Genomic DNA, 24,323 nt, shown 5'->3' on the forward strand with positions numbered 1-24,323 from the left:
AGACGTTTACACCGCTGTGAAACGTACTCAACTTTAAATGTATGCATTGATTCTTCCTTAATCAAGATGTAGTGATCATTTTCATTTCTTGTATTTTCCGAGCGAACTGAGCCCCGATTAAGTAGAAATACTTTTCTAATTGACCAAAAATGTATGAATTCGTTCATCGAGCCAAATTTTGCTCGTTAGAGACTAGGAATGGTCAATTGGACCGATATATGGCGAAAAAGAAAGTTTTGGAGAAAATTTGTGCTTTTCTTTAAAACAAGACTCAAAAGTTATGCAAATTCAGTGAGGAAAAACGCTGACCGGTAGTGCTTCAAATCGTCTGATATTGTAGCAAAAGACGGTTCAGTCAATGAATTTTAGGTTTACAGTTTCATTTTTGTGGGATTTACAAGCAGCTTTGCAGGAACGCCGATCAAAAGTCGAGAAAATTGCAATTGAGCCCCCTTTGAAACTTGCAATGTAACGCAACACCCCAAAATAGGTAAAAATCTTTTGTTCGCTTGAGACAGCACAATCAAAGCAGATTAATGTCTTTAAGTTTAATTTTGAAACGCTATAAAAATAGTATTTAACTTAGAAATTGCCTGTAAAATGAACATGTTTTGCCATGTAAATCAAGCAGGCCTAAAACTTTCGGTCCGCGTGCCAAAATTTTGGAGTGCCATGCCCAAAATTAATGTTGTGTAAATGCGGCTGTATCTTCACAACTCCTTAGGGATAAAATGACACATGCAGACCACGTAAATGATTGGCTACGCTGCTCACTATCTATTCTGTGATAGATAGTGAGTACCGTAGCAGTGTGCCCTTGTTAACAAAGTGACGGCCGCTTCTTGGCGTTTTCGATGTGTCTGTGAAGAGGATTTAGATAAAGTTTTGAACGACTAGTAGATTTATACTAAACCAACTAGATCATTCGTTGTCGATTTCTATGCGTGATAGTTGACGAAGGAGCAGCCCGAGTCAACTATCGCGCGATAGAAATCTTGAGCTCATAATCTAATTGTTTAATAGATAGTGACGTAGCCAATAAGAGAACAGCATTCGTGATATAAAACGCTAGTAGATTTATACCAAAACAGGATAGATAGGGCGGAGCGTAGCCAATCAGAGAACGGCATTCGTGATAGAACACAAGTAGTTTGAAACTTATTTCTGATATATCTCAAACTTTAAAAGCATTTAACTTTAAAAAAATGAAACTCTTCAAGAAACTTTGAGATTTGTTTCTTCCAATTGTTTTTATGACGCTATTTCAAATGGCCAGGAAAAGGTTTCTTTGTTTTCAACTAATTCTCCGAATTAATTGTATGTTCTTAGGGCATATTATCGCCAGTTATTGACCATTGTGGCCATTTTTTGATGAAAGAAAAAACGAAATCGCCAAATATCACTATATAGTGAAACCACCGCCTGGGAAATGAATTACAGTCATTCCGTGTAGCCGCACCTGAAGTAACACTTACTATTATGCAAATAAGTAGAATTCAAGCACGCACCTTCGCAGGAAACTGGCTGATTTGCATTGTTTAAAATTCAAAATTGATAACACTATGTTATTCTGCCATGTGCGCATCAGCACACTTAAGTTTTCAAATTTAATTTCATAACGGGCTCGAACTGCTCTGCAGCAAATGAACATCTTTTGAACAAAGTTTGGACATCTTCGTGTCGCGTTAAGTTTACTGTTAATCGCCACGATAAGGTTTTAAAGAACGAAAGAATATGCTCCATATAGACTGTTACCACAAGATTTACTTGGACACTGAGCAAGATCGTTCGCTTCCCTGAACAAGTTCGACGTGAGAGTTGATCGAGCCTCGCTTGATAATCATGGCAGCCCTTATCAAAACAGCGCGATCTCAAAGTTATTAATTACACGCTGGATCTGCCATTCTCAGAATTTCCAGGATTTCATGACTGTACTTTACCATTCTTCGCCATCAGCCGGCAAACTATGATGAAATTACATTTCCTTCGTCGATGTTACTTTCTTCACAAAACCTTTGGACTAAGATATCAACCTGCCGAGCGATAGACTTGAGAGACCCAGAGGAAGAACAATCGATGGAAACCGCTTAAAAAGAGGTAACAGGAACTTTTCATTCTATTTTACGAACACAATGTCGTTATTTTTCTTTTTACATTTTTACGAACTATGTTGTACTTTTACGATCGCAAAAGTGCTCCGCAATAATTACAAATGACACAGCCATACTTGAATGTTCCTCTGTAAAAATTTTTTGGATCGTTTCCTGAAACAATCCTGAACAACCATGACAAGACGTAAAATAATAATTTAGTCTCGATTTCTAATGCACACAATCACTCGATGCCAGATAGCGATTTTTGCGCTCTTGAATTCTTTTTTTTCTGCTAACGAGAAACGATTTACATGTACATTATTTTCTTTACATCAGGAAAACTACGCCCCGGTTACAGTTTGGTACAACACATCACACCGTTGGAGTGAAAATAGGGCAGACAGCAAACGGACTGGTTAAAAAAATAAAACTAAGGAAGCTCAGTAGTCCTGACCGACATACAAACATCGATAATCCTGGAGAAATGATTGGAAAGAACTAATGTATGGATCATTGAGGTTCCCCCAAAGCCATCAGCAACAAGAAAAGTGGATCTTTTTCTAACCCTGACTGTGAACTTGGATCAATTCAGAGCATTTGTTCAGGTAAAAATTAGTGACTTTCTCCTTAGTTGCAACGGGACTATCAATGATTGGTCATGCATTTTACTGAAATTATTTAATCGAACAAAACTTAACTAAAGATATTTTGTTGCTCCATAGAAAAAGCGTTCGAAATGGTTTAAATTATGGCTCATGGATTTTACAATGCCAGCCAGTAACTGAGATGATATCTTTCCACATCGAATGAAGGCTCACTGGATTATAACTTAACTTCAAATAAGAAAAAAACAATCAAAGAAACAAAGCAAAAAACAACAACAACAACAACAACAACAACAACAACAAAAAGAATCAGTTATTTCATGGTAGAACTTAACCACTTGTTAAAATTAACAAATTAAAAAAAAATTGTCTTCTCATAAATACTTGACCCATGTAGAAAAAGACGTTCAAATATATATTTGAAATTAAAAATGCCGTAAACGGGATTCAAATCCGTTCAAAGATGCAATTCCCAGCTGGATCAGTAGAGAGTTTCACGTGATCTACTTAACATGAACAGGATTCAAATCCATTCGAAAATGTATTCGCCAGCTGAAGGAAGATTTTGACACGCTCCACTTAAATCGAACGGGATTCAAACCCATTCGAAGATGTAATTTTCAGCTCGGTTAGTGGAGAGTTTCATATGCTCCATTTAACATGAACGGGATTCAAACCCATTCGAAGATGTACTTTTCAGCTTGGTCAGTGTGTAGTTTCATGTGCTCCACTTAACATGAACGGGATTCAAACCCATTCGAAAATACATTAGCCAGCTAAGTGGAGAGTTTCACACACTCCACTTAAATTAAACGGGATTCAAACCCATTCGAATATGTAATTTTCAGCTGGGTCAGTGGAGAGTTTCATTCGCTCAATTTAACAGGAACGAGATTCAAACCCATTCGAAAATGCATTCGCCAGCTGAGTGGAGAATTTCTCACGCTCCATTTAGATTGAACGGGATTCAAACCCATTCGAATATGTAATTTTCAGCTGAGTCAGTGGGGAGTTTCATGAGCTCCACTTAACAAGAATGGGATTCAAACCCATTCGAAAATGCATTCGCCAGCTGAGTGAAGAGTTTCACACGCTCCATTTAGATTGAACGGGATTCAAACCCATTCGAATATGTAATTTTCAGCTGGGTCAGTGGGGAGTTTCATTTGCTACACTGAACAAGAATGGGATTCAAACCCATTCGAAAATGCATTCGCCAGCTGAGTGGAAAATTTCTCACGCTCCATTTAAATTGAACGGGATTCAAACCCATTCGGATATGTAATTTTCAGCTGGGTCAGTGGGGAGTTTCATGTGCTACACTGAACAAGAATGGGATTCAAACCCATTCGAAAATGCATTCGCCAGCTGAGTGGAGAGTTTCACACGCTCCATTTAAATTGAACGGGATTCAAACCCATTCGAATATGTAATTTTCAGCTGGGTCAGTGGAGAGTTTCATGCGCTCCACTTAACATGAATGGGATTCAAACCCATTCGAAAATATATTCGGCAGCTGAGTGGAGAGTTTTACATGCTCCATTTAAATTGAACGGGATTCAAACCCATTCGAATATGTAATTTTCAGCTGGGTCAGTGGGGAGTTTCATGCGCTCCTCTTAACATGAATGGGATTCAAACCCATTCGCAAATATATTCGCCAGCTGAGTGGAGAGTTTTACACGCTCCATTTAGATTGAACGGGATTCAAACCCATTCGAATATGTAATTTTCAGCTGGGTCAGTGGGGAGTATCATGTGCTCCACTTAACATGAATGGGATTCAAACCCATTCGAAAATGCATTCGCCAGCTGACTGGAGAGTTGCACACACTCCACTTAAATTGAACGGGATTCAAACCCATTCGAATATGTAATTTATCAGTAGAGAGTTTCATGCGCTCCACTTAACATGAATGGGATTCAAACCCATTCGAAAATATATTCGGCAGCTGAGTGGAGAGGTTTACACGCTCTATTTAGATTGAACGGGATTCAAACCCATTCGAATATGTAATTTTCAGCTAGGTCAGGGGAGAGTTTCATGCACTCCTCTTAACATGAATGGGATTCAAACCCATTCGAAAATATATTCGCCAGCTGAGTGCAGAGTTTTACATGCTCCATTTAAATTGAACGGGATTCAAACCCATTCGAATATGTGATTTTCAGCTGGGTCAGTGGGGAGTTTCATGCGCTCCTCTTAACATGAATGGGATTCAAACCCATTCGAAAATGCATTCGCCAGCTGAGTGGAGAGTTGCACACGCTTCACTTAAATTGAACGGGATTCAAACCCATTCGAATATGTAATTTATCAGTGGAGAGTTTCATGCGCTCCACTTAACATGAATGGGATTCAAACCCATTCGAAAATATATTCGGCAGCTGAGTGGAGAGTTTTACATGCTCCATTTAAATTGAACGGGATTCAAACCCATTCGAATATGTAATTTTCAGCTGGGTCAGTGGAGAGTTTCATGCGCCCCTCTTAACATGAATGGGATTCAAACCCATTCGAAAATGTATTCGCGAGCTGAGTTGAGAATTTTACATGCTCCATTTAAATTGAACGGGATTCAAACCCATTCGAAAATGTAATTTTCAGCTGGGTCAGTGGAGAGTTTCATGCGCTCCTCTTAACATGAATGGGATTCAAACCCATTCAAAAATATATTCGCCAGCTGAGTGGAGAGTTTCACACGCTCCATTTAAATTGAACGGGATTCAAACCTACTCGAATACGTAATTTTCAGCTGGGTCATGCGCTCCACTTAACATGAATGGGATTCAAACCCATTCGAAAATGCATTCGCCAGCTGAGTGGAGAGTTTCACACGCTCCCCTTAAATTGAACGGGATTCAAACCCATTCGAAGATGTATTCCCCAGCCGGGTGGAGAGTTCTACGTGTTCCACGTAGATTGAATGGGATTCAAACCCAATCGACGATGCATTCCACAGCTGGGTTGAGAGTTCCGCGCGCTCCACTTGGTGCTTGTTTACTTTCACGTCCCGAGGTAAGGTTGGTCGATGAACTCGGTGCTTCTGTACCATTTGTTGGAAACCACGCCACGCAGGTAGCACGAGTACCATGCGTCCATCCTTTGGAAACACGAGTCCAGAGGGTCGCAATAATGTGATTCTTGAATTCTGACTGGGTCAGTATTCATCGCAGATGATTCGTACCCAGCTGAATCGACCAGAGGATTGTGGTTGTTTTCTAGCAGGGGTTGCATATACTGTCACGCTCTTTCACTCGTGAGCGAAAACAGATTGTCTTGAAAAAACATTACTTAGACCTTAGCATTTGGCTGCGAAAGAAATGTACCTACCATGTTTGTGAAGGAGAAAGGATAGGATATCAGTGGTAAAGATAACGACATCAATAATGTTTAGCCATAAAGGATTTAATTAAAAATTTACTTTAAGGGAGGGAGGGAGAGAGAGAGAGTATTATCTGGGAGTCAAGAGATAGAATACCTCTGGTTAAGAAGACGGAGACATCAATGGTGTAAAGCTAGTCTGAATTTAATTGAACGTTACGCCACGTCTTCTATTAGCTTTGCGAATGCTTATCCTTTTTGCGGAAATAATAAAAATACAGCAATAATTATCATTTTATACCAATAGTTTGATATCTTTTTCCGAGAGACGCGAAGCAAAGTGTTTCCCAGGTTGATGAAGGACTGGATACTACATGAAAGGTGTCAACGAGAGGATGCTGAGGGTCAGTTGGAAACTTTCACGAAGGTGAGAATCGGTCATCGAATTGTAGAGGCCTATATCCAGCGGTAACTAAATAAGTAACTAATCTGGCAGCAGATAAATCTGACATAAATACCAAAGGAATAATAGTAATAAAAAATAATTAAATGGCAAGTCATATAATCCCGTACGTGCGCCCCACTTATTTTACAAAGTTTGGCCTAGGGCCGGGAACATGGGTATGACAAACAGACACTTCACATCACGTAACATAAAAGCAAAGATTAACCGCTGGCTACTTTTACGAGCGTTTCAAAGATGGCGCGAATAACGCGAATGCAGAAGAGCGCCTTGATTGAAATAGTTCGTGCATCGTTTTCTCGGACTGTGTATTGCTGACAAGATTATTATTTTTTATCAACAGGATAGCTGACAAGATTATTATTTTTTATCAACAGGATATTCGGCCGATTTTCAGTCCCAAAGGAAAAACTTCAAAACCAGGGGCCTCAAAGGTTGAGGATAAGCGCGGGAAAGACTCAAGTGCGAAGCCTGCATCGAAAGATCCTGGAAAGCGCCGTGCGAAAAGCAAGGCAAGAATTTTATTTTGTTTTCGTCAGTGGAGATGGTTGAATGGATTTTAAACTATGAGTAAGTTCAGTTAATTACTAAGTTGGGGATTCAAAGAGTGTAATTACGTTTTGATAACTAGAGTAAGTATCTTTTTCTTCTCGCTTGGAAATTCGCAATTCTGTCTGTATTTATAAGCTTACCTGTATTCCACTTCCAACCCCACCTGCTACTGAGAGGTTACCTGTGGACCCTTTGAAAAGGAACTTTTAGCATACAGGCAGATGCCCAGGTAAAGGAATTTTGGAAGAAAGAAAGATAACAAACAAACAAACAAGAACAACAAAACAACAACAAGCCCCCTCAGATCAATTGTAGAGTCCTTACTCCTCTCCTTACTTCCAAGACTTTCACACCCCACAACAATTGACTACACGTAAGCTACAGATGGTGACGTTTTGCTTAAAATTATTCTGATAAATAACTGAATGAGTTAAGTCCATACAGTGTAAGTAAGAGATAAGATGTGGCTACCACAAGCAATTTTTTGAAGCTGACATTAGGTTGTCACCGGTTTATCTTTTGAAAAGTCAAAAGTCACTGGCCATGAACATGTACATGTGGTGTCTTATCAGTCATCTGGAAAGGAACATATAAGATTTTTTTTCTCCTCATAGAGGTCTGATAAGCCAGAAGAAAATGGGGGGACACTTGTAAATGAAGACGAGGAGTCACTACATAGAAAAGAGAAAAGACAGAAGGAAAATGAAAATCTGAATGGGAGAGCAGCAGAACAGCCATCCAAGAGAGGAAAAGAAGACTTATCTACTCCACAACTTGAAGTAAAAAAGCCATCTCCTGAAAAGAAGAAGGTCTGTGAATTTGTTCATCAATTGTGTATCTAATTTGGTAAAAAAATTAAAAACAACCTCTGGCTGAAACGATTAAAAAATTACAAGCTTTCAACTGCTTGAACTACAGTCTTTGACGGGTAAGGTGTTAATGACAAGAAGCGAAGAAAAACAAATTGAATAAAAATGCGTGAAATTGCAAAATTACTTGTATAGAAATGCAAATAATTATGAAATGTTTGTTAAAAAGAATGTTATATTGTCCAGGTATTGGACATGAAGATTCATAATTATTTGCATTTTTATTATTTTTCAATTTCACACATTTTTATTCAATATTTTTTGAGTCTGGCAGGTTGTCTACAATAAAAACAGTCACATGTACTTGAATGTGTGTTTTACAAGTGCTTACAACTGTAGCTACAACTCAATGTTTGCATACACATACCTTAATCAGAGGTGAATGTACATGTACAGTACAACTACACTTTGGTAGTACTCCATTAACACAAGCAGTATGCTATTATGAGCTTTTCTTTGCCCTAAACAAATCTTAGTCAATTTCTTTTTTTGGCCACGTAATAGTCAAAATTGATGTTATTTGGTTGCATTTACAGGGAAAAGAAAACTGCCTAGAGGGACTGACATTTGTTAATCATCACTAGAGTGCTGGAAGTATTGAGAGAGATGACGCTGCAGATTTGATTCAGAGGTATGGTGGCAACATCACCCAGTCAGTGAGCAAGAAAGCAAGTTATGTAGCGGTGCAACAGGGTGCTAGTGACAGGAAACTTTCTAAGGTAAGGGAGAGTCTTGAAAAGGATCTTTTACATTTTATTGTACCTACTGAACATAGTCAGATAGATCCATGTCAAAAAAGTATGTATGCTGACACAAAAGCAAAAACAAAGCAGTTCTGTATAATTAAGTACCACCCCATTGAAACTAACTGCTTGTGATACATGTAGATGGTGGAGAGAGATTGTACAGGTACAATGTATTTTGTTAATTGTTTGTTTGGTTGTTGTTTTAAGGCTATGCAGTGCGGTGCAACACAGCCAGATGATGAACTAGTCAAGACAAAACCAGTCAAGACAAAACCAGTCAAGACAAAACCAGGGAAGAAGATAAGCTATGAACCTCCCAGCAAGGAAAAGAAGTCAAAGAAGAAAGAAAAAACTGAAGAAGCTGAAAAATTGAATGAAGGAAAGGAGCAGTTTGAAGGGAAATCATTACAGCTTAGTGAATTATTAGTGTCATCTCCTGCCTTACAGACCCCTACATCATCACCTGTGTCAAACGGTAAGTTGTGATGTTCCAAAAAATATCTATACCCCTCCCACTGAGGATTTTTTTACATTTGACCCCCCCAATTGGATTCTCCCAGGAAATTCTAGTTTTGCTGTGCACTTTCCTTTAAAAAAAAATATTGGCTTTTGAGAACCCTTTTCCCTTAACCTTATTCCTAGACACATCACACTACAAAAACTGGGATAGGTTTTGGTGTGTTATGTTGCCACAAATTGATTAAATCATGATTTATGAGCTATAGACTCACCCTATACACTTAATGACAGGTTCTGCGGTAAATGGCTAGTTCTGCTCTTCCAGGAAGCTAATATAATGTATATTTCCTGAAACGAAGTCAGTTTAGCAATGCTAGGGAAAACGATAGCAGATGTCCATGTAACTAGCTTGCTGAGTGACCTGTCGTTAAGTGTTTTGTTATACAGCAGGAATGGAAGTACCAGCAACAAGGAAAACAGCAAATGATGGGAAACAGACTGCAACTACATCTGCAACAACAACGAAAACGAAAACAACAGAAGCAGAAACAGAAACAGTAGCAGCAGCCCCAACAACCAAGACGGTCAGAACAATAGCGACAACAAGAACTACCACAAGGGCAACAGCAACAAACAAGATAACTGAAAACAAATCTCAAGGGTTTTTCAGTTTTACTGTCTCTTTTTACATTATTTTACTCTAACAGGTACATTAGCGATGACAATAAAATAACAACAAAAAAAAACATCTGAAACAACAACAACAAACAAAGAACAACAACAAAATAAACTCTTATAGATCCAACAAAACCACTCTGCATCCCACAAAGAAGTCTGCTTCCCTTAAAACATTTCCCCTAAACTATTTTTTTGTAGGTTAAGGCAGCTTTTACACGGACTTACATGTACAACAAGGAAAGTCACAAGACACCTTACGCCATTCGCGCAGCAGCAAAGAAGGGAAGAAGGGAAGAAGGGATGGGGCAGAGGACAGCTAGACAATGGAGGAAGAGAGCTGTGTGCTTGAAGAATTTGAACAGCAGGTGGGAGATAAAGATGAAGATGATGATATTGAAAATAGTGCCACAATCAAGGCAACAAAGAGAGGGGGAAGAGGAGGAAAAGCAAATGAAGGTACCTCAACAGAAGCGCCCACAGCTAAGGGAAATGTGAAAGGAGAAAATAGGAAATGAATGAAATAATTGCAAGAACCACTGGCACTGAAGCAATCATATGACTGATAATAACCTGAAGCCCTTTGGCAGCATGTGACAAAATGGAAAGTAGACATAATGGATAGTGGAGAATCATTTCATTTTTTGTGTTTTTATGGCGTGGACTGGTTGTTTATTTTTTTGCACTGTGCAACCACCATCAAGTGATTCCTACACAAGTGCTCAATCATTGAACATAAGTTGACAGTCTGCAAAGAAACCTAGAAAGAATATGCAGGAAAAAGTTTCCACCCCATCCATTTAACCTATCTCGCCCGTCACTGAATACTACATGTAAGTGGCCGGTTTTATGTGTAAAAGAGTAGCCTTGTAACGCAAGTTGCTTACCATCTTTGTATCTTCCACATACATGTACCGATGTGTTTGATCTCGGACACCTTAAATCAAACTAACAAATAGAAACAGTTCTGTCTTGACAACAAGTGACTTGATAAACAGTAAAGTTGTACTTTGCAACCAACCTTACATGTAAGTCTGCTGACACTAAAAGGTTCTGAAAACAACCTCTGACAAAACATAACTAAGAACATAAATGTGGTAAAGGAAACAAGGAAAACGAGTCTATTATAAAAGTTTGTTTCTGTAGTCACAATTCTTTCACTGAAGGAAAATGAGAATAATTGTGTAGTACGTATAACATGTGCATCAGCAAACAGTTGTCTGTTGTGTTCGTGTCAGTACGGAAACTGGGTGTGGTGGCTAATACAGAAATGAGACCACTGTAATTTAAAATACATGTAGTAAAAAAAACGTTTTATCACCAACAAATCACACTCACTCGCTCATCCTCTTTTCCCCAACTTTTGGAACATGAGGCCATAAACGGCCAACAAATCAATAAGGGTGATTTAATCCTTACCTAGCACAAGTCAGAAAGATTAATAATTTTTGACAACAAAATATAAGTATGGGTAATCTATTTTCGCTTAAGAATCAATGTGCAAAATATTTACTGCCACAGAAATATTCACTGCCAACAAAACATAAGAAGGTACTTTTTATATATACCTAAATATAAATATGGGTAATCTATCCCTGGCAAATTATCAACATGGAATCCTTACCGACAACAAATCAATAATGGGAACAGATCAATGAGGGTAATTTCGATCATAGAACAATCTTTTCAACAAACAGATCGAAAAGGGTAGTCTTCCACCAATGTGGATAATCTTACTGCCGGTAATATATCAAAAAGGGTAATCTTTACCACTAACAAATTAATAAGAGCATTTTTTACCATCAACCAATCAACAACAGTAACCTTAACTGTTAACAAATTGGTAAGGGTAACTCTTACCACCAACCAATCAACATAGGTAATCTTGGGTAATGGTTAGTGCCCACAAAGATAATATTAATAATTTACTGCCAACAAATGAATTTGGATAATCTTCACACCACCAGATCAATATCAGTAAACTTATGGCAAACTTACAATTCATGTATCGATAATAGTAATCTTGACCACAGTTGAGGGGAAATATTTACAACGGACCAATCATTAAAGTTAACCTTTACCACCAACCGATCAGTAAGGATACATGTAATCTTTAACATAAGCCAATCAATATCAGTAAACTTATGGCAAACTTACAAGTCATGTATCGATAATAGTAATCTTGACCACAGTTGAGGGGAAATATTTACAACGGACCAATCATTAAAGTTAACCTTTACCACCAACCGATCAGTAAGGATACATGTAGTCTTTAGCACCAGCCAATCAACAAGGGTAATACAATCATTTACTACAAAAAGATGATTGTGTGTAATCTTTACCACCAACCGATCAATAAAAGTAATCTTCTCAACCAACTGATCAATGAAGGGTAACTTTACCATCAACTGACCAATAAGGGTAATCTTTACCAAAAACCGACCAAAAAAGGTAACTTTTACCACCACCAGATCAAAAAAGGTACTCTACCACCAACCGATCAAGGTAATCTTTAGCACCAACCGATCAATAAAGTTAATCCTTAATAAATCCCTTCCCATCAATAAAGGTAATCTTTACCACCAACTGATCAGTAAGGGTAACTCTACCACCAACCTATCAATACGGGAAATCTTTACCATTAACTGATCAATAAGGGTAACCTTAACCACCAACCGATCAATAAAGGTAATCCTTACCACCAACTAATCAATAAAGGTAAATGTACCCCCACCCGATCAAAAAAGGTACTCTACCACCAACCAATCAATAAGGGTAATTTAACCATCAACCTATCAATAAAGGTAGCTTTACCACCACCAGATCAATAAGGATAATCTACCACTAAACGATCAATAAGGGTAACTTTACCACCAAAGGATCAATAAGGGTAACTTAACCACCAAGCGATCGATAAAGGTAATCTGCCACCAACCGATCAGTAAGGGTAATCTCCACCAAACGATCAATAAGGGTAACTTTACCACCAATTGATCATTAAGGGTAATCTTTACAACCACCAATTAATAAAGCTAATCTTTGCCATCGATCAATCTATGTGGGTAATCTCTACCACCAACATATCTATTAGGGCAATGCCTCATAACCAACCGATCAATAAGAGTAATCTTTGTCACCAGCTGATCTATCAAGGTAATCTTTACCACCAACCATGCAATAAAAATAATTTTTACCATTAGCTGATCCGTAAGGGTAACCTTTACCACCAACGGATCAATAAAGGTAATCTTTTACACCTACCGATCAATAAAGGTAATCTTTACCACCAATCAATAAAGGTAATCTTTACCACCAACTGATTAATAAGGGTAATCTTTACCACCAACCGGTCAATAAAGGTAATCTCTACCACCAGCTGATCAATAAAGGTAATCTTTAATCCCTACCCATCAATAAAGGTAATCTTTACTACCAACCGATCAATAAGGGTAATCTTTACCACAAACCAATCAATAAAGGTAAATTTAACACCACCCGATCCAATAACGGCAACTTTACCACCAACTGATAAATAAGGGTAATCTTTACCACCAACCGATCAATAAGGATAATCTTTACCAACAAACGATCAATAAGGGTAACTTTACCACCAACCGATCACTAAAGGTAATCCTTACCACCAACCAATTAATAAAGGTAAATTTACCACCTCCCGATCCAAAAAGATACTCTACCACCAACTAATCAATAAGGGTAATTTAATCACATCACCAGCTGCTTAATAAGGGCAATCCTTATGTCCAACAGATCACTGAAGGTAGCTTTACCACCACCCGATCAAAAAAGGTACTCTACCACCAATCAATCAATAAGGGTAACTTTACCACCAACCAATCAATAAGGGTAGTCTTTACCACCACCAGATCAGTAAAGGTGATCCTTACCACCACCAGCCGATCAATAAGGGTAACTTTACCACCAAACGATCAATAAGGGTAACTTTATCACCACCCGATCAATAAGGGTAATCTTTATAAATTTACAACCAACCGGTCAATAATGGTACCTTCACCATCACCCGACCAATAAGAGTAATTTATTTTTTTCTCCAGCATCTAAACGGACCGGAATCCTAAATCCTCAAATTTGATTGGCTAATCACGCGCTCGTGACCGGTCCAGCTTTTTACGATACGGCCGGAGTTTTTTTCCGCTGTAGCGGTTACGGCTCCTAAATTTCGCTCCTAAAAGTTAGCGGTAATCGTCAATCGTTTGCCTTTTTACACTTCCATCGATACATTTTTAGATCGCCTTTTTTACTTTGTTGAGTAGGATAAGTGGGCAATCCTCTCTGAGTGATTTCACAAACACCGATTCTTGTATGCTAATTAAAATCCTTAAATGCTAATGTGCAAGAACAATAGAGCCAGTACGTTCTAAAGTACACCGTTCCTAAATTTCGAGATGGTTTCCCGCAAACACAAACAACAATGCTTCCAATGTTTTAATCTCTTTTTATCGAACAGAAGCGCTCTCGATCTCATTACAATCTAGGTTCGCTTGAACCTTGAACCGATTTAGAAAGCTTAGCTATGTGCACCGAGCAAAACAGACTCAAACAGGAACTATATTTCAGTGGTCAAAATGCGTTAAACAAACCCTAAACAGGCCAATTAAATATGGAGTAACAACATGGCTTTTTTTTTTCTTCCTTATTTTTTGGTCTTGTCTAAATAGGTATTCACTTTGGTGAGCAAGTCGTTCACATTGTTCATGCATGGTGTCCATGGCTTTCTGACACATTTTTTGATGGGCAAGTTGTGCTTCTTTTGTGTGATCAATCTTTCGCTTCTTCTCCTCGTGCCTACCATTCTCTTCTTCTGAACTATCCAGTGATGAAGCGACCAATTCATTGCCAAGTTTTCTTTTAACAACTTCCGCTTTTCGTTGACTTGGAATCATAAGCGTGGAATACTTTGTTTGCCTAGCTATCAAGGCAGGCGTTTCGTCTAGACCTGGCGACGTTGCTGGCTGGGTGGCAGGTTGGGGCGATCGCAAAGCATTCATAACGCATTCTCCCCGTCAAGCGATCTGTTGATTGTTCCAGATACGTCCTCACAACGTGGTCAGACAATCCCGCCTCAATGACTCTTTGTTTGGCAAAGAGCAACACCTCCTTCCAGTCCTTGCCGTGGCAGAGGTTATAACATTCCACGATGAAGCGCTTTTCATCTTCTCCGATAGAAACGCGTTTCCTTTGAGCACCTGTTTGAAGAATCAAGCGAAAGGAAGAAAGGCCTGTAGAAAATTGGTTCTGGGCTGGAAAGGGAACTTTTATTTAGTTTCTAGTCGTCCTTGTGTCAAAACATTTATAAACAATATCAGCTGAAGCTGTTACCTTTATCCTGGTTATTTTCAGAGCGCACCGACTCTTCTTCTGCGTCCCATAAATTTGACGTTTTGAGAAAAACCTTGCTTGGCACTTGCTAAAAGGATGACTGTCGGCGCAAAATGATGTTTTAAATTTTGCGCACGTGCAAAATGTGCAAATTCTTTGATATTATTTAACCAGTTTCAAACTGACAAACAATAGCGTAATTAAACTTTCTCAAATCCGCAATTAAATCTACCTTGGAATCACTGTTGTAAATAAAAATGGACGTACAAGAGGTCCAAGCGGTGGTGTTGAATATTTTGACATTTGTGTTGCTTTTAATAACTACAGCCTCCATTAGACGATGGTACGTTTCCTTTGCAGCAGCGTTTATTTCCGGATTTTCGTGGATGTACTTTTTATGGTCGTGACGTATTTTTTCTAATATCAGGACAAGCATGGTTGTTTTGGAGAAACACTGGCGAGACGCCGGGTTCGTTTTTGAGGCTAGCCTTGGATATTTTACCCTCTCTTTCCAGTTTAACCGCATGTGGACAGCCTCGCATTACCCAACGCCGCCAGAAAATAACCTTAATCAACCAAGTCCTACTTATTTGGTTACGATTATTTGGTTACGGAAATATCCCCTTGTGGACACACTCTCTCTTTGGTTTGACATTGATCCGTCATCTGTTGTCCGCATTGTCTGCAAAGTTCTTCCAGAACTTTGGCGCTACTTTCAAAATCAAATAAGTTGACCCCATCCCCATGAATGGAGAAATCTTATGGGAAATTGGGAAGAATTTCCTAATGTAGTGGGTGCAAAAGACACCACACCACATGAGATCTATCGACCTCTAATTGAACCACAGCGGTCGTTCTATAGTGGCTATCGGCACTGTCAGCATCACTGTATGAACACTCAACTAGTGATGGACAATGAAGGACATATCCGCTTTGTTCAGGCTGGATTCCTAGCGAGCACGCACGATGCGGTTTCCTTTCGACTGATGGAACCTATTGGTCCGGGGCGCAACTTGGATCTACCACCCAATGCAAAGCTTCTAGCTGATAAGGCGTATCCAGGTGGTGGGTCACTACTGACACCCGTAAGAGCTCACCGGATGCCTTTATTAAATCACAGGGACAGAAGGCGAGCGCGAAGGTTTAACACGCTCCTGTCTAAGAGGAGGGTAAAAATAGAGCACGTTTTTAAGGAAATGAAAACCTACAAAGCGATAGGCCAGATTTGGCGGCACCCACGCTGGCTCATACCTGTGTGCGTGGAGTTAGTTGCTCTTTTATCTGAAAGAAGGTTGAGACTCTTCAAAACAGTCTAGAAGATACGGCGAAACGCAACTTGAACAGTTCTCCACAAATGCACACGTTCTATTTACGTACAGAACCGTCTGTAGTCGCAGAGTAATTTTGAATGCTAAAACGAAATTAGTTCTTGTTTGGGCACGTTTTTGCGTGGACACTTAGTCATCCGAGTTATTTGTTCTTGTCATCGAATAACAGACCTATTGCAGTTGTTGTAGATTAGCTTTATGAACGTTTCCAAGCGGCATCTGGATCGTGAACACAAATTGCATCTAGATCTGTTCATGTTTATCTTCCTGTTGTAGGCGCACGTGCGGGAGTTTTATCTTTTTGTACACACTCATTAGCATTGGAAGATTCTAATTAGCAGATAAGAATCGGGGTTTGTGAAATCACTCTATTAATGCAAGGTTTCGCACATCAACAACAAGTGTCGTCTTATAAACTTTGATTCCTTTTGACTGGTGAACAAATGGATTTTTAAAAAATTTGTGTTCCCTCGAGCGTGACACTGGGCAGCGAGGGAGATAGAGAGGATGATTTAAAAGTTCAGTGTTTCTTTTTCTCTCTTTTTTTTAAACTCTTGCGGCGACGTTTTTAAGTTAAATACTACTTTTAAAGTGTTTCGAACGTTAAAGACAATCTGCTCTAATTTTCTTGTCGTGTTACGTTACATGGCAAATTCAATGGCGCTGAATTGTAATTTTCTCGACTTTTGATCGGCGTTCATGCAAAATTGCTAGTAGATCCCACAAAAATGAAACTGTAAACCTAAAATTCATTGACTGAACTATCTTTAAGTAGAATATCAGACGATTCAATGCACTACCGGTCAGCATGTTCCCTTTCTGAATTTGCATAATTTTTGAGTTTTGTTTTAATTAGAAAAATGTGTCTACTTAATCGGGGCTCAGTTCGCTCGGAAAACGCAAGAAATGAAAATAATTGCTATATCTTGATTAAGGAAGAATCAATGTATACATTTAAAGTTGAGTACGTTTCACAGCGATGTAAACGTCGGAGTAGCCAGAAGCTGAAAAGTGTAAAATTTCGGATTATCGCAAAGTGAAATCTGAGCTTTCGGTACGATGACCGTTTTTCGTGACTGATTTCTGCCGTTATATTGGATATTTCAAAAAACTAACTTGATTTCCTTCAGTTACTTACCTAGGCCTTCAAACTGGTAAAGAATGAGCGAAATCAATTTTTCGACTGCGGCCACATTTTTAGAATTTTCTTTGATTCTCACTGAATTTTCATTGACACTCTATGGGTCGTGAAGATAGCTTTTTTAGAATCCCTCCAGCAACTGGTTGTTTTGTTTGGCAACTTGTTAACTTTGTAACATAGTAAATGGTGTGAATCCAGGAATACCAGTAGTTCGTACAGTGTGATCGTCCGGATGGGGCTAGTGACTGCGCTTTCGACAACCTGAGCGGACGTCATCTTCAGAGTCAAGTGAATAGTGTCGTTCGTCCTTATCAACTTTGTATTGTTCAAGTACCAGATATGATGGTTAAAGACTTAAAAAGTTATTTGAGAAAGGAGAAGAATCTTGGAACACAGCTAAAGAGTTAACAGCTGGGCTCTTTCACTCCCTCAAAACTTAAGCAATCTTAGATGACAAGATAACTATATGCATGATATAAAGTGGAACCCCGTTAATCCGGTCACACATGGCCATGGGCTACAAAAATCTGGTCGTATTAAAAGGGTTCATTAAACAAGAAAATGCCTGACTGAGCCTTTTTTTGTGCCAGGATAAAGTGGCCGTAATAACGAAGTGGCCGTATTAACGGGATGGCCGTAAGACGGGGTTCCACTGTAGCGGCTATATACGTAATAACGAAAAGTATAGAAAAAAATTTTAAACGTAAAAGGAGATAAGACAGTAAGATCAGAAAAAAACAAACCGAGAAATAAATGTATACGAGGTTTATATGACAAAAATAACAAAATACAACAGTCGCCACTTATGATTCTGGCCATGAAAGCAAAGAGGTTTGAGATTTTGGCGACAGATTGAATCAGCCGTCGGAAATATAAAATATAATTAATCATAAAACTACATGATGTTATGAAAATTATCAACAGTGAAGCGGTTTAGCAGCGCACGTGATAAGTGTCTTAAAGATTGGTTTGATTTCACATCAGCCCAACCAGTCTTAAGTAAAACAACTCCAAACTGATGACGAGGGCAACCTGATGAAAAGTTGCCATGGCAACACCAGCACTAGCACCGCTGGTCACTTCGTCTTTGGTATCAAACTTCACTTGCATCAGTTTAGGATTGTACTCGTTCCAAAAAGCCATCCGACGCGGGGCAAACGCCGCCGACATCTTGGGACTGGCGTCGACTCGCAGGTACGCTCTATGACTGGTGTTGTACCTCTCCCAAGTAACACCGCTGACTGGCTGGGGTGTTGGATCGCCAGTCCTCGCGAAGTTGGCGTAGACTGCCATAACAAACAAACTGATGTTTTTGTCCACAACGTTATATTCGGAAAACCTTGGTAACAGTGGGATTCCGAAGTCGTAAGGTAGATCTTCCCCGTGGACAACACCCATCCACTCAGGGTAGAAACTGGCGTTATTTGAACGATGAGCGAACTCGTACATGTACACGGGAGCGTGTTGACTGTGAATGTCAGCGACCTCGTGACTTGGTGCGACAAACACCGAATCACCGATGATGTCCACCAGCTGGCTTCTCAGTGCGTATTTATCGCTATTGTCAGGCCATGGTGTGTACATGAACTCCAACGCGTCTGCGATGAGGTCGGCGGTATGATTCCTGAAGAACAGATGTGAACAATTTGTTATCCAATTATTGCATTCAGAACAATTCAAGACCAAATAGTCTCCTCTTAATGCTTCTGGTCGGTTTGAAACCTGACAACGTTATATGCGCATGCGACATTACACGTGCGACATGCAACATTACGCTTGCCACACGTCCCAGGCGTCATGTTGCATGTCAGAGATGTGATGTTGCATGTCACGGATGTGCTGTTACATGTCACAGATAAGATGTTGCTTGTCACGGATATGCTTTCCCTTGTCACAGATGTGATGTTGCATATGTCAGAGGTGTGATGTTGCATGTTACGGATGTAATGTTACATGTCACGGATGTGATGTTGCATGTCACGGATGGGATTTCTCTTGTTTCAGATGTGATGCTACATATGTCAGAGATGTGCTGGTACATGTCACAGATGTGATGTTGCATGTCACGGATGCGATCTATCATGTCACGGATATGATATTTCATGTTACAGATGTGCTGTTACATGTCACAGATGTGATGTTACATGCCATAGATGTGATGTTGGATGTCACAGATGTGATCTATCCTGTCACGGATGTGATTTATCTTGTCACAGATGTGATGCTGCATGTCAGAGATGGGATGTTGCATGTCACAGATGTGATGTTGCATGTCTGGGACGTGATCTATCATGTCACGGATGTGATGTTACATGTCACAGACATGATGTTACATGTCACTGATATGCTGTTACATGTCACAGAGGTGATGTTACTTGTCAACAACAATAACAACAACAACAATCTTTATTCACTCTATTCAGGTACAAAAGAAAGGTAAGACGAAAAAGAAACTGTAGAAAACGTAATGATAGAGGTTACATAACTATATGTTCAATTTGAGTCAGTGTTCAACAGCCAAAGTAGCAAACCTTTCGAGTTGGCTGCTGCTTATTTACAAATAAAGAAAGGAAGGAACAAAGGAAACAAATAATAATGCACTTAACACGCATGCATAGAGTTTTAAACTTGATCAATATCTGTTACAGATGTGATGTTGCTTGTCACAGATGTGATCTGTCATGTCACGGATGTGATGTTTCATCTCACAGATGTGATGTTGCTTGTCAGAGATGTGATCTGTCATGTCACGGATGTGATGTTCCATCTCACAGATGTGATGTTGCTTGTCACAGATGTGATGTTGCTTGTCACAGATGGGATCTATCATGTCACGGATGTGATGTTACATGTCACAGATGTGATCTTACATGTCACAGATGTGATGTTGCAAGTCACAGATGTGATGTTACATGTCACAGATGCGGTGTTGCATTTCACAGACGCGACGTGATGTTGCATGTCACAGATGTGATGTTGCATGTCACAGATGGGATCTATCATGTCACTGATGTGATTTTGCACGTCTTAAAGGTGATGTTACATGTCACAGACGTGATGTTGCATGTTGCTGATGTGATTTTTCTTGTCACAGATGTGATTTTGCATGTCAAAGATGTGATGTTGCATGTCACGGATGTGACGTGATGTTGCATGTCACAGATGTGATGTTACATGTCACAGATGTAATGTCACAGGCCATTGTTGTAATGTTGCGTGTTACTCTGGTGAGTGTTTATGTCAAAGGTGACATTCAACATTTTATCAGTAACACGCATGGCATGCAGCCTTGTACCAATAACAAGCAACATGCGTGCAGAGAGTTTTGAACTTAATCAGAATCTTAAATTTGCAAACAAACCTTCACATGTAATATCCAACGTTATACGTTTAAGAATGTCTACCGGGAAAAAGCTTTAGCGGCTAAATAAAAATGACAACAAGATGTTAAACTTACTTTGAATTTCGAGCATACATGTAGGCAATCTTGGTCACAAATTCGTTAAAGAATGACGGACTCACTCCATTGTCCAGACTCTGTGTCATGCCAAAAGTCCACCTCGCAGTTAAACCAACGTAGAATCCACCTTCATGACTATTAAAACTGATCATTAATTTTACCTTCTTAAATTCTCCTTTTTCACGCAAATTCCGAGGCGCGTCAAAAAGAAAGACTTTGTCTACTACTGGGGTCCACATGAGAACATCGGTGAAGGGATATTTCACTTTTTCAGCCGCCTTCTGGATCTCCGAGCCTTTTTTCTCGAGCATGCAGGCGATCATTGCACTGTGGTCGCTCGTAGTGCAGTCCACGTTTCGAGCAAGCTCTTTAGCAAGCCGGAGGCCAAGGGAAGTAGGCTGAATGGCAAAGGAGCTTAAATCTACCCCACTCTCTGCAATGGCTTGTTGAAAGAGACCCTCAGATAGGGGCGACAACAGATGCAGGGTTACACTTGTTGCGCCAGCACTTTCTCCAAATATGGTCACCTTGCTGGGATCGCCGCCAAAATGTTCAATGTTCTCTTTGACCCACTTGAGTGCTTCGACTTGATCCAACAGTCCGAAATTCCCAGGGGCTGCAGAATCCCCGGTTGTCAGGAATCCAAAGGGACCGAGACGATACTGGATCACAACGACCACCACTCCTTGTAGGGCCAAAATATCGCTAGGAAATGTCACCGCTGCACCGTTTCTGTAAGCTCCCCCGTGAATATAAAACAACACCGGCAAACTGAGGCTGACGTTTGGAGTGTAGACGTCGAGATACAAACAATCCTCGCTGTATGAAAAATTTTGGGTGTACATTTCGTACCAATAGTCAAATTCTCCATTTTGCAAGCAAAGATTTCCATGCGTCTTCGCTTGGAGAACGTTTGGTTTCCACGCTAATGGCGGTTTTGGTGCTTTAAATCTGAGTTCTCCAACCGGCGGAGCGGCGAAAGGAACGCTAAGAAACTTGCTGACAGACTTGAACGGGAAAGATGTATTTGAGTAACCAGAGTAAGAAGCCACAAAACCTTCGATGTCTCCATAGGTTGTTGACACCGTTGATGACTTGACGAGGGGCAACAGTGTAGCAATTATGGAAAACGATGCTAGTAACATAGAAAACATGCCGGGTTTTCGAGGTGTTCAATATCTACGCGTTCTTCCAGTGATTCGAACCACTAAGGTTAAGGCTAATAAAACACCGGCTTGTCACGAAGGGTTATTAACTGATATACAGTGTTTATTTAGATTTAAATTTCAAGAGGTATGTACAGCTGTATGACGTAACGACATTGTTTTTTACCAATGCAATGTGCCTTCTTACGCTTTCGGCACATTTGTATTCCAGATTTCAAAGGCAACCCATGTCACTCAGTGAGCAGAACTACTCAGTTAGGCTAATTAGATGTGTTTACGATGAAATTTAAATGACGCTCTATTTCATGCTGTCAGTCGACAGAGTCTGCAGTAAAATGGGGTTTGTTTTTGTGAAAGCTACTAATCGAAATAAAAAAAACAGGGAGTTAAAGAAGCCTAAAACTGGACGATTAATGTTTAACTGCTTTTTAGGCAGAAACATGGCACAAATACATTTAACTGCTCTTTTGATTCAGAAAGGTGGCGTGATTCATAGTAAACCCGTAGCATTAACCTGTCTTGATGTTAAAGGAGCTACGTCACGGTTTGCGCATCTTGAAAAATTTAGCCTAAATTTTTCAAGTTCGTCGTTTGTAATCTGTGTTAATCTTCTCCATTCCTAACCATCCTTGTTTCTTTATGGTTTATTATTATCTCTTTGGTGTTTTTCTATCTTAGTAAACAACCATTTAAAGATTTCCTTCCATTTAAAGGTAATTTTGTTCGTGAACAAAATAACTCAAAATACCGTGACTGAGATCCTTTAATTACAACGAGAAGTCATCAAATACAAGTGTTCCCTTTTGTCCAGACTTTGAATTAGCCTTTTTTAACTGTCGAAAGATGTAACTAATGGAAGAGATGTTCACAAGTTTTAGAGGTTTTATTTTTTTCAACAAAAACACGCGCTACCGTCTCCCCTAGAAAAGACTGAGAGCATCTCTGGATTGCGTGAATTATAGTTATTGAGAAAGGGGTAACATTCAGAAACAGCGCAGCATGTGAACTGGGGCGAAAATAATTGCGCGTTTTCGCATGCAGGAGATATCTTTTCCCAGACACGCTCTAATTAACAAATGGTAAACGCCATAGCGTGCACTATTGAGTTATGGATGCACGCGGGAGGTTGCTAAGTACGAAAGAAGCGTAAGAGTCGCACGAGGAGATAGCCGAGTGCGACTCTAGCTTCTTGAGTGCTTAGCAAACCTCCCAAGTGCATCCATAACTCAATAGTGCACGCTATGGCGTTTACCATTTGTTTTATAACATAACATTGAGACATTGGAACAACAGAAGTCCTTTAATGGAGCTACATCACAAAAAAAAATGTTCGTGTAGTCTTACATGACAAGAGAAAACAAGCGCGCGAAAATTCATTCATGACAACCGACTGCACACCAGTAACTCGATAAAGTTTCATCTTCAGACAACTGTGAAGACAGTTTCGCATTTCTGGCAGAAGAACGTCGGCCATTCCTTTGGAAACAGTGTCTGTCAAAAGATTTGCTTTGTAAACATTAGCACACACGTCAGCAGCGTACACCCATGGGCAAATAGTAGACGCTAAATTAACCAATCAGAGCGCGCGCTTTGCTTTAGTTATGTTATAATTATGCTTCGTTCCAGCCTGTCCATAGGCTGTGAGCTTGAATGTCAAAGTGTCCACAAATACAAAATTTACAAAAACAAACACGTTCACCCAAGGCAATGTAAAAAGACTGAGACACAGACAAGGGTATTAATGTTTGGTTGCGTGAACAACATCACTAACAGGTTACCATAAGAGCAGGCAGAAAGAACCATTTGTCCAAATTATGCACGCTATAGCTCTGTTGCATTTTTGGCAAACGAGTGCGAAATTAGTTTTGATTAGATTTGATGTAATTACCTTGTCGAAAACTCTAGAAGACTGGAAAAGAGAGCAAGGGATTATGCTTATATGATATTGCTAAAACCTTCTTTACATTGTCATGAAAAATCCTATAGCTACGCAATATTATTTTACGATCACAGATTGGCAAATTGAACAATCTGAAACGTGAGAATGAAAAGATTGTAAAAAGTTACTCATTTGATATTATCT

At 39.5% G+C, this 24,323-nt stretch overlaps 2 protein-coding genes and 1 pseudogene across 3 annotated transcripts in view; 1 reads left to right on the forward strand and 2 right to left on the reverse strand.

Moving 5' to 3' along the window:
- The window catches only part of LOC145488634 (neuroligin-4, X-linked-like), a 198,055-nt gene that overhangs the window by 126,131 nt on the left and 47,601 nt on the right, over positions 1-24,323 (reverse strand). The gene's annotated exons all lie outside the window — the stretch shown is intronic.
- LOC145487365 (uncharacterized) lies at positions 2,582-10,766 on the forward strand (annotated as a pseudogene). Its single transcript, XR_014049398.1, has 6 exons — positions 2,582-2,698; positions 6,864-6,998; positions 7,653-7,847; positions 8,444-8,626; positions 8,861-9,128; positions 9,563-10,766. The product of XR_014049398.1 is annotated as an uncharacterized LOC145487365 (transcript).
- On the reverse strand, positions 18,484-22,266 carry LOC145487076 (neuroligin-4, X-linked-like). The gene is made up of 2 exons (XM_081465792.1): positions 21,072-22,266; positions 18,484-19,238 (listed from the first exon to the last, which is right to left on the reverse strand). The coding sequence occupies exons 1-2, from the start codon at positions 22,226-22,228 to the stop codon at positions 18,590-18,592; spliced, it is 1,806 nt and encodes a 601-aa protein (XP_081321918.1). The 5' UTR covers positions 22,229-22,266; the 3' UTR covers positions 18,484-18,589.

The sequence above is a fragment of the Orbicella franksi genome, chromosome 5 (assembly GCF_964199315.1).
Source record: "Orbicella franksi chromosome 5, jaOrbFran1.1, whole genome shotgun sequence".
NCBI lineage: Eukaryota > Metazoa > Cnidaria > Anthozoa > Scleractinia > Merulinidae > Orbicella > Orbicella franksi.

What these genes read in the sequence shown, in the direction of transcription:
- LOC145487076 (XM_081465792.1), bottom strand. Translation starts at nt 22,228, where the DNA reads ATGTTTTCTATGTTACTAGCATCGTTTTCCATAATTGCTACACTGTTG. An exon ending in ATGTATGCTCGAAATTCAAA is followed by an intron (nt 19,239 to 21,071) that starts GTAAGTTTAACA and finishes TCTGTTCTTCAG; the next exon opens with GAATCATACCGCCGACCTCA.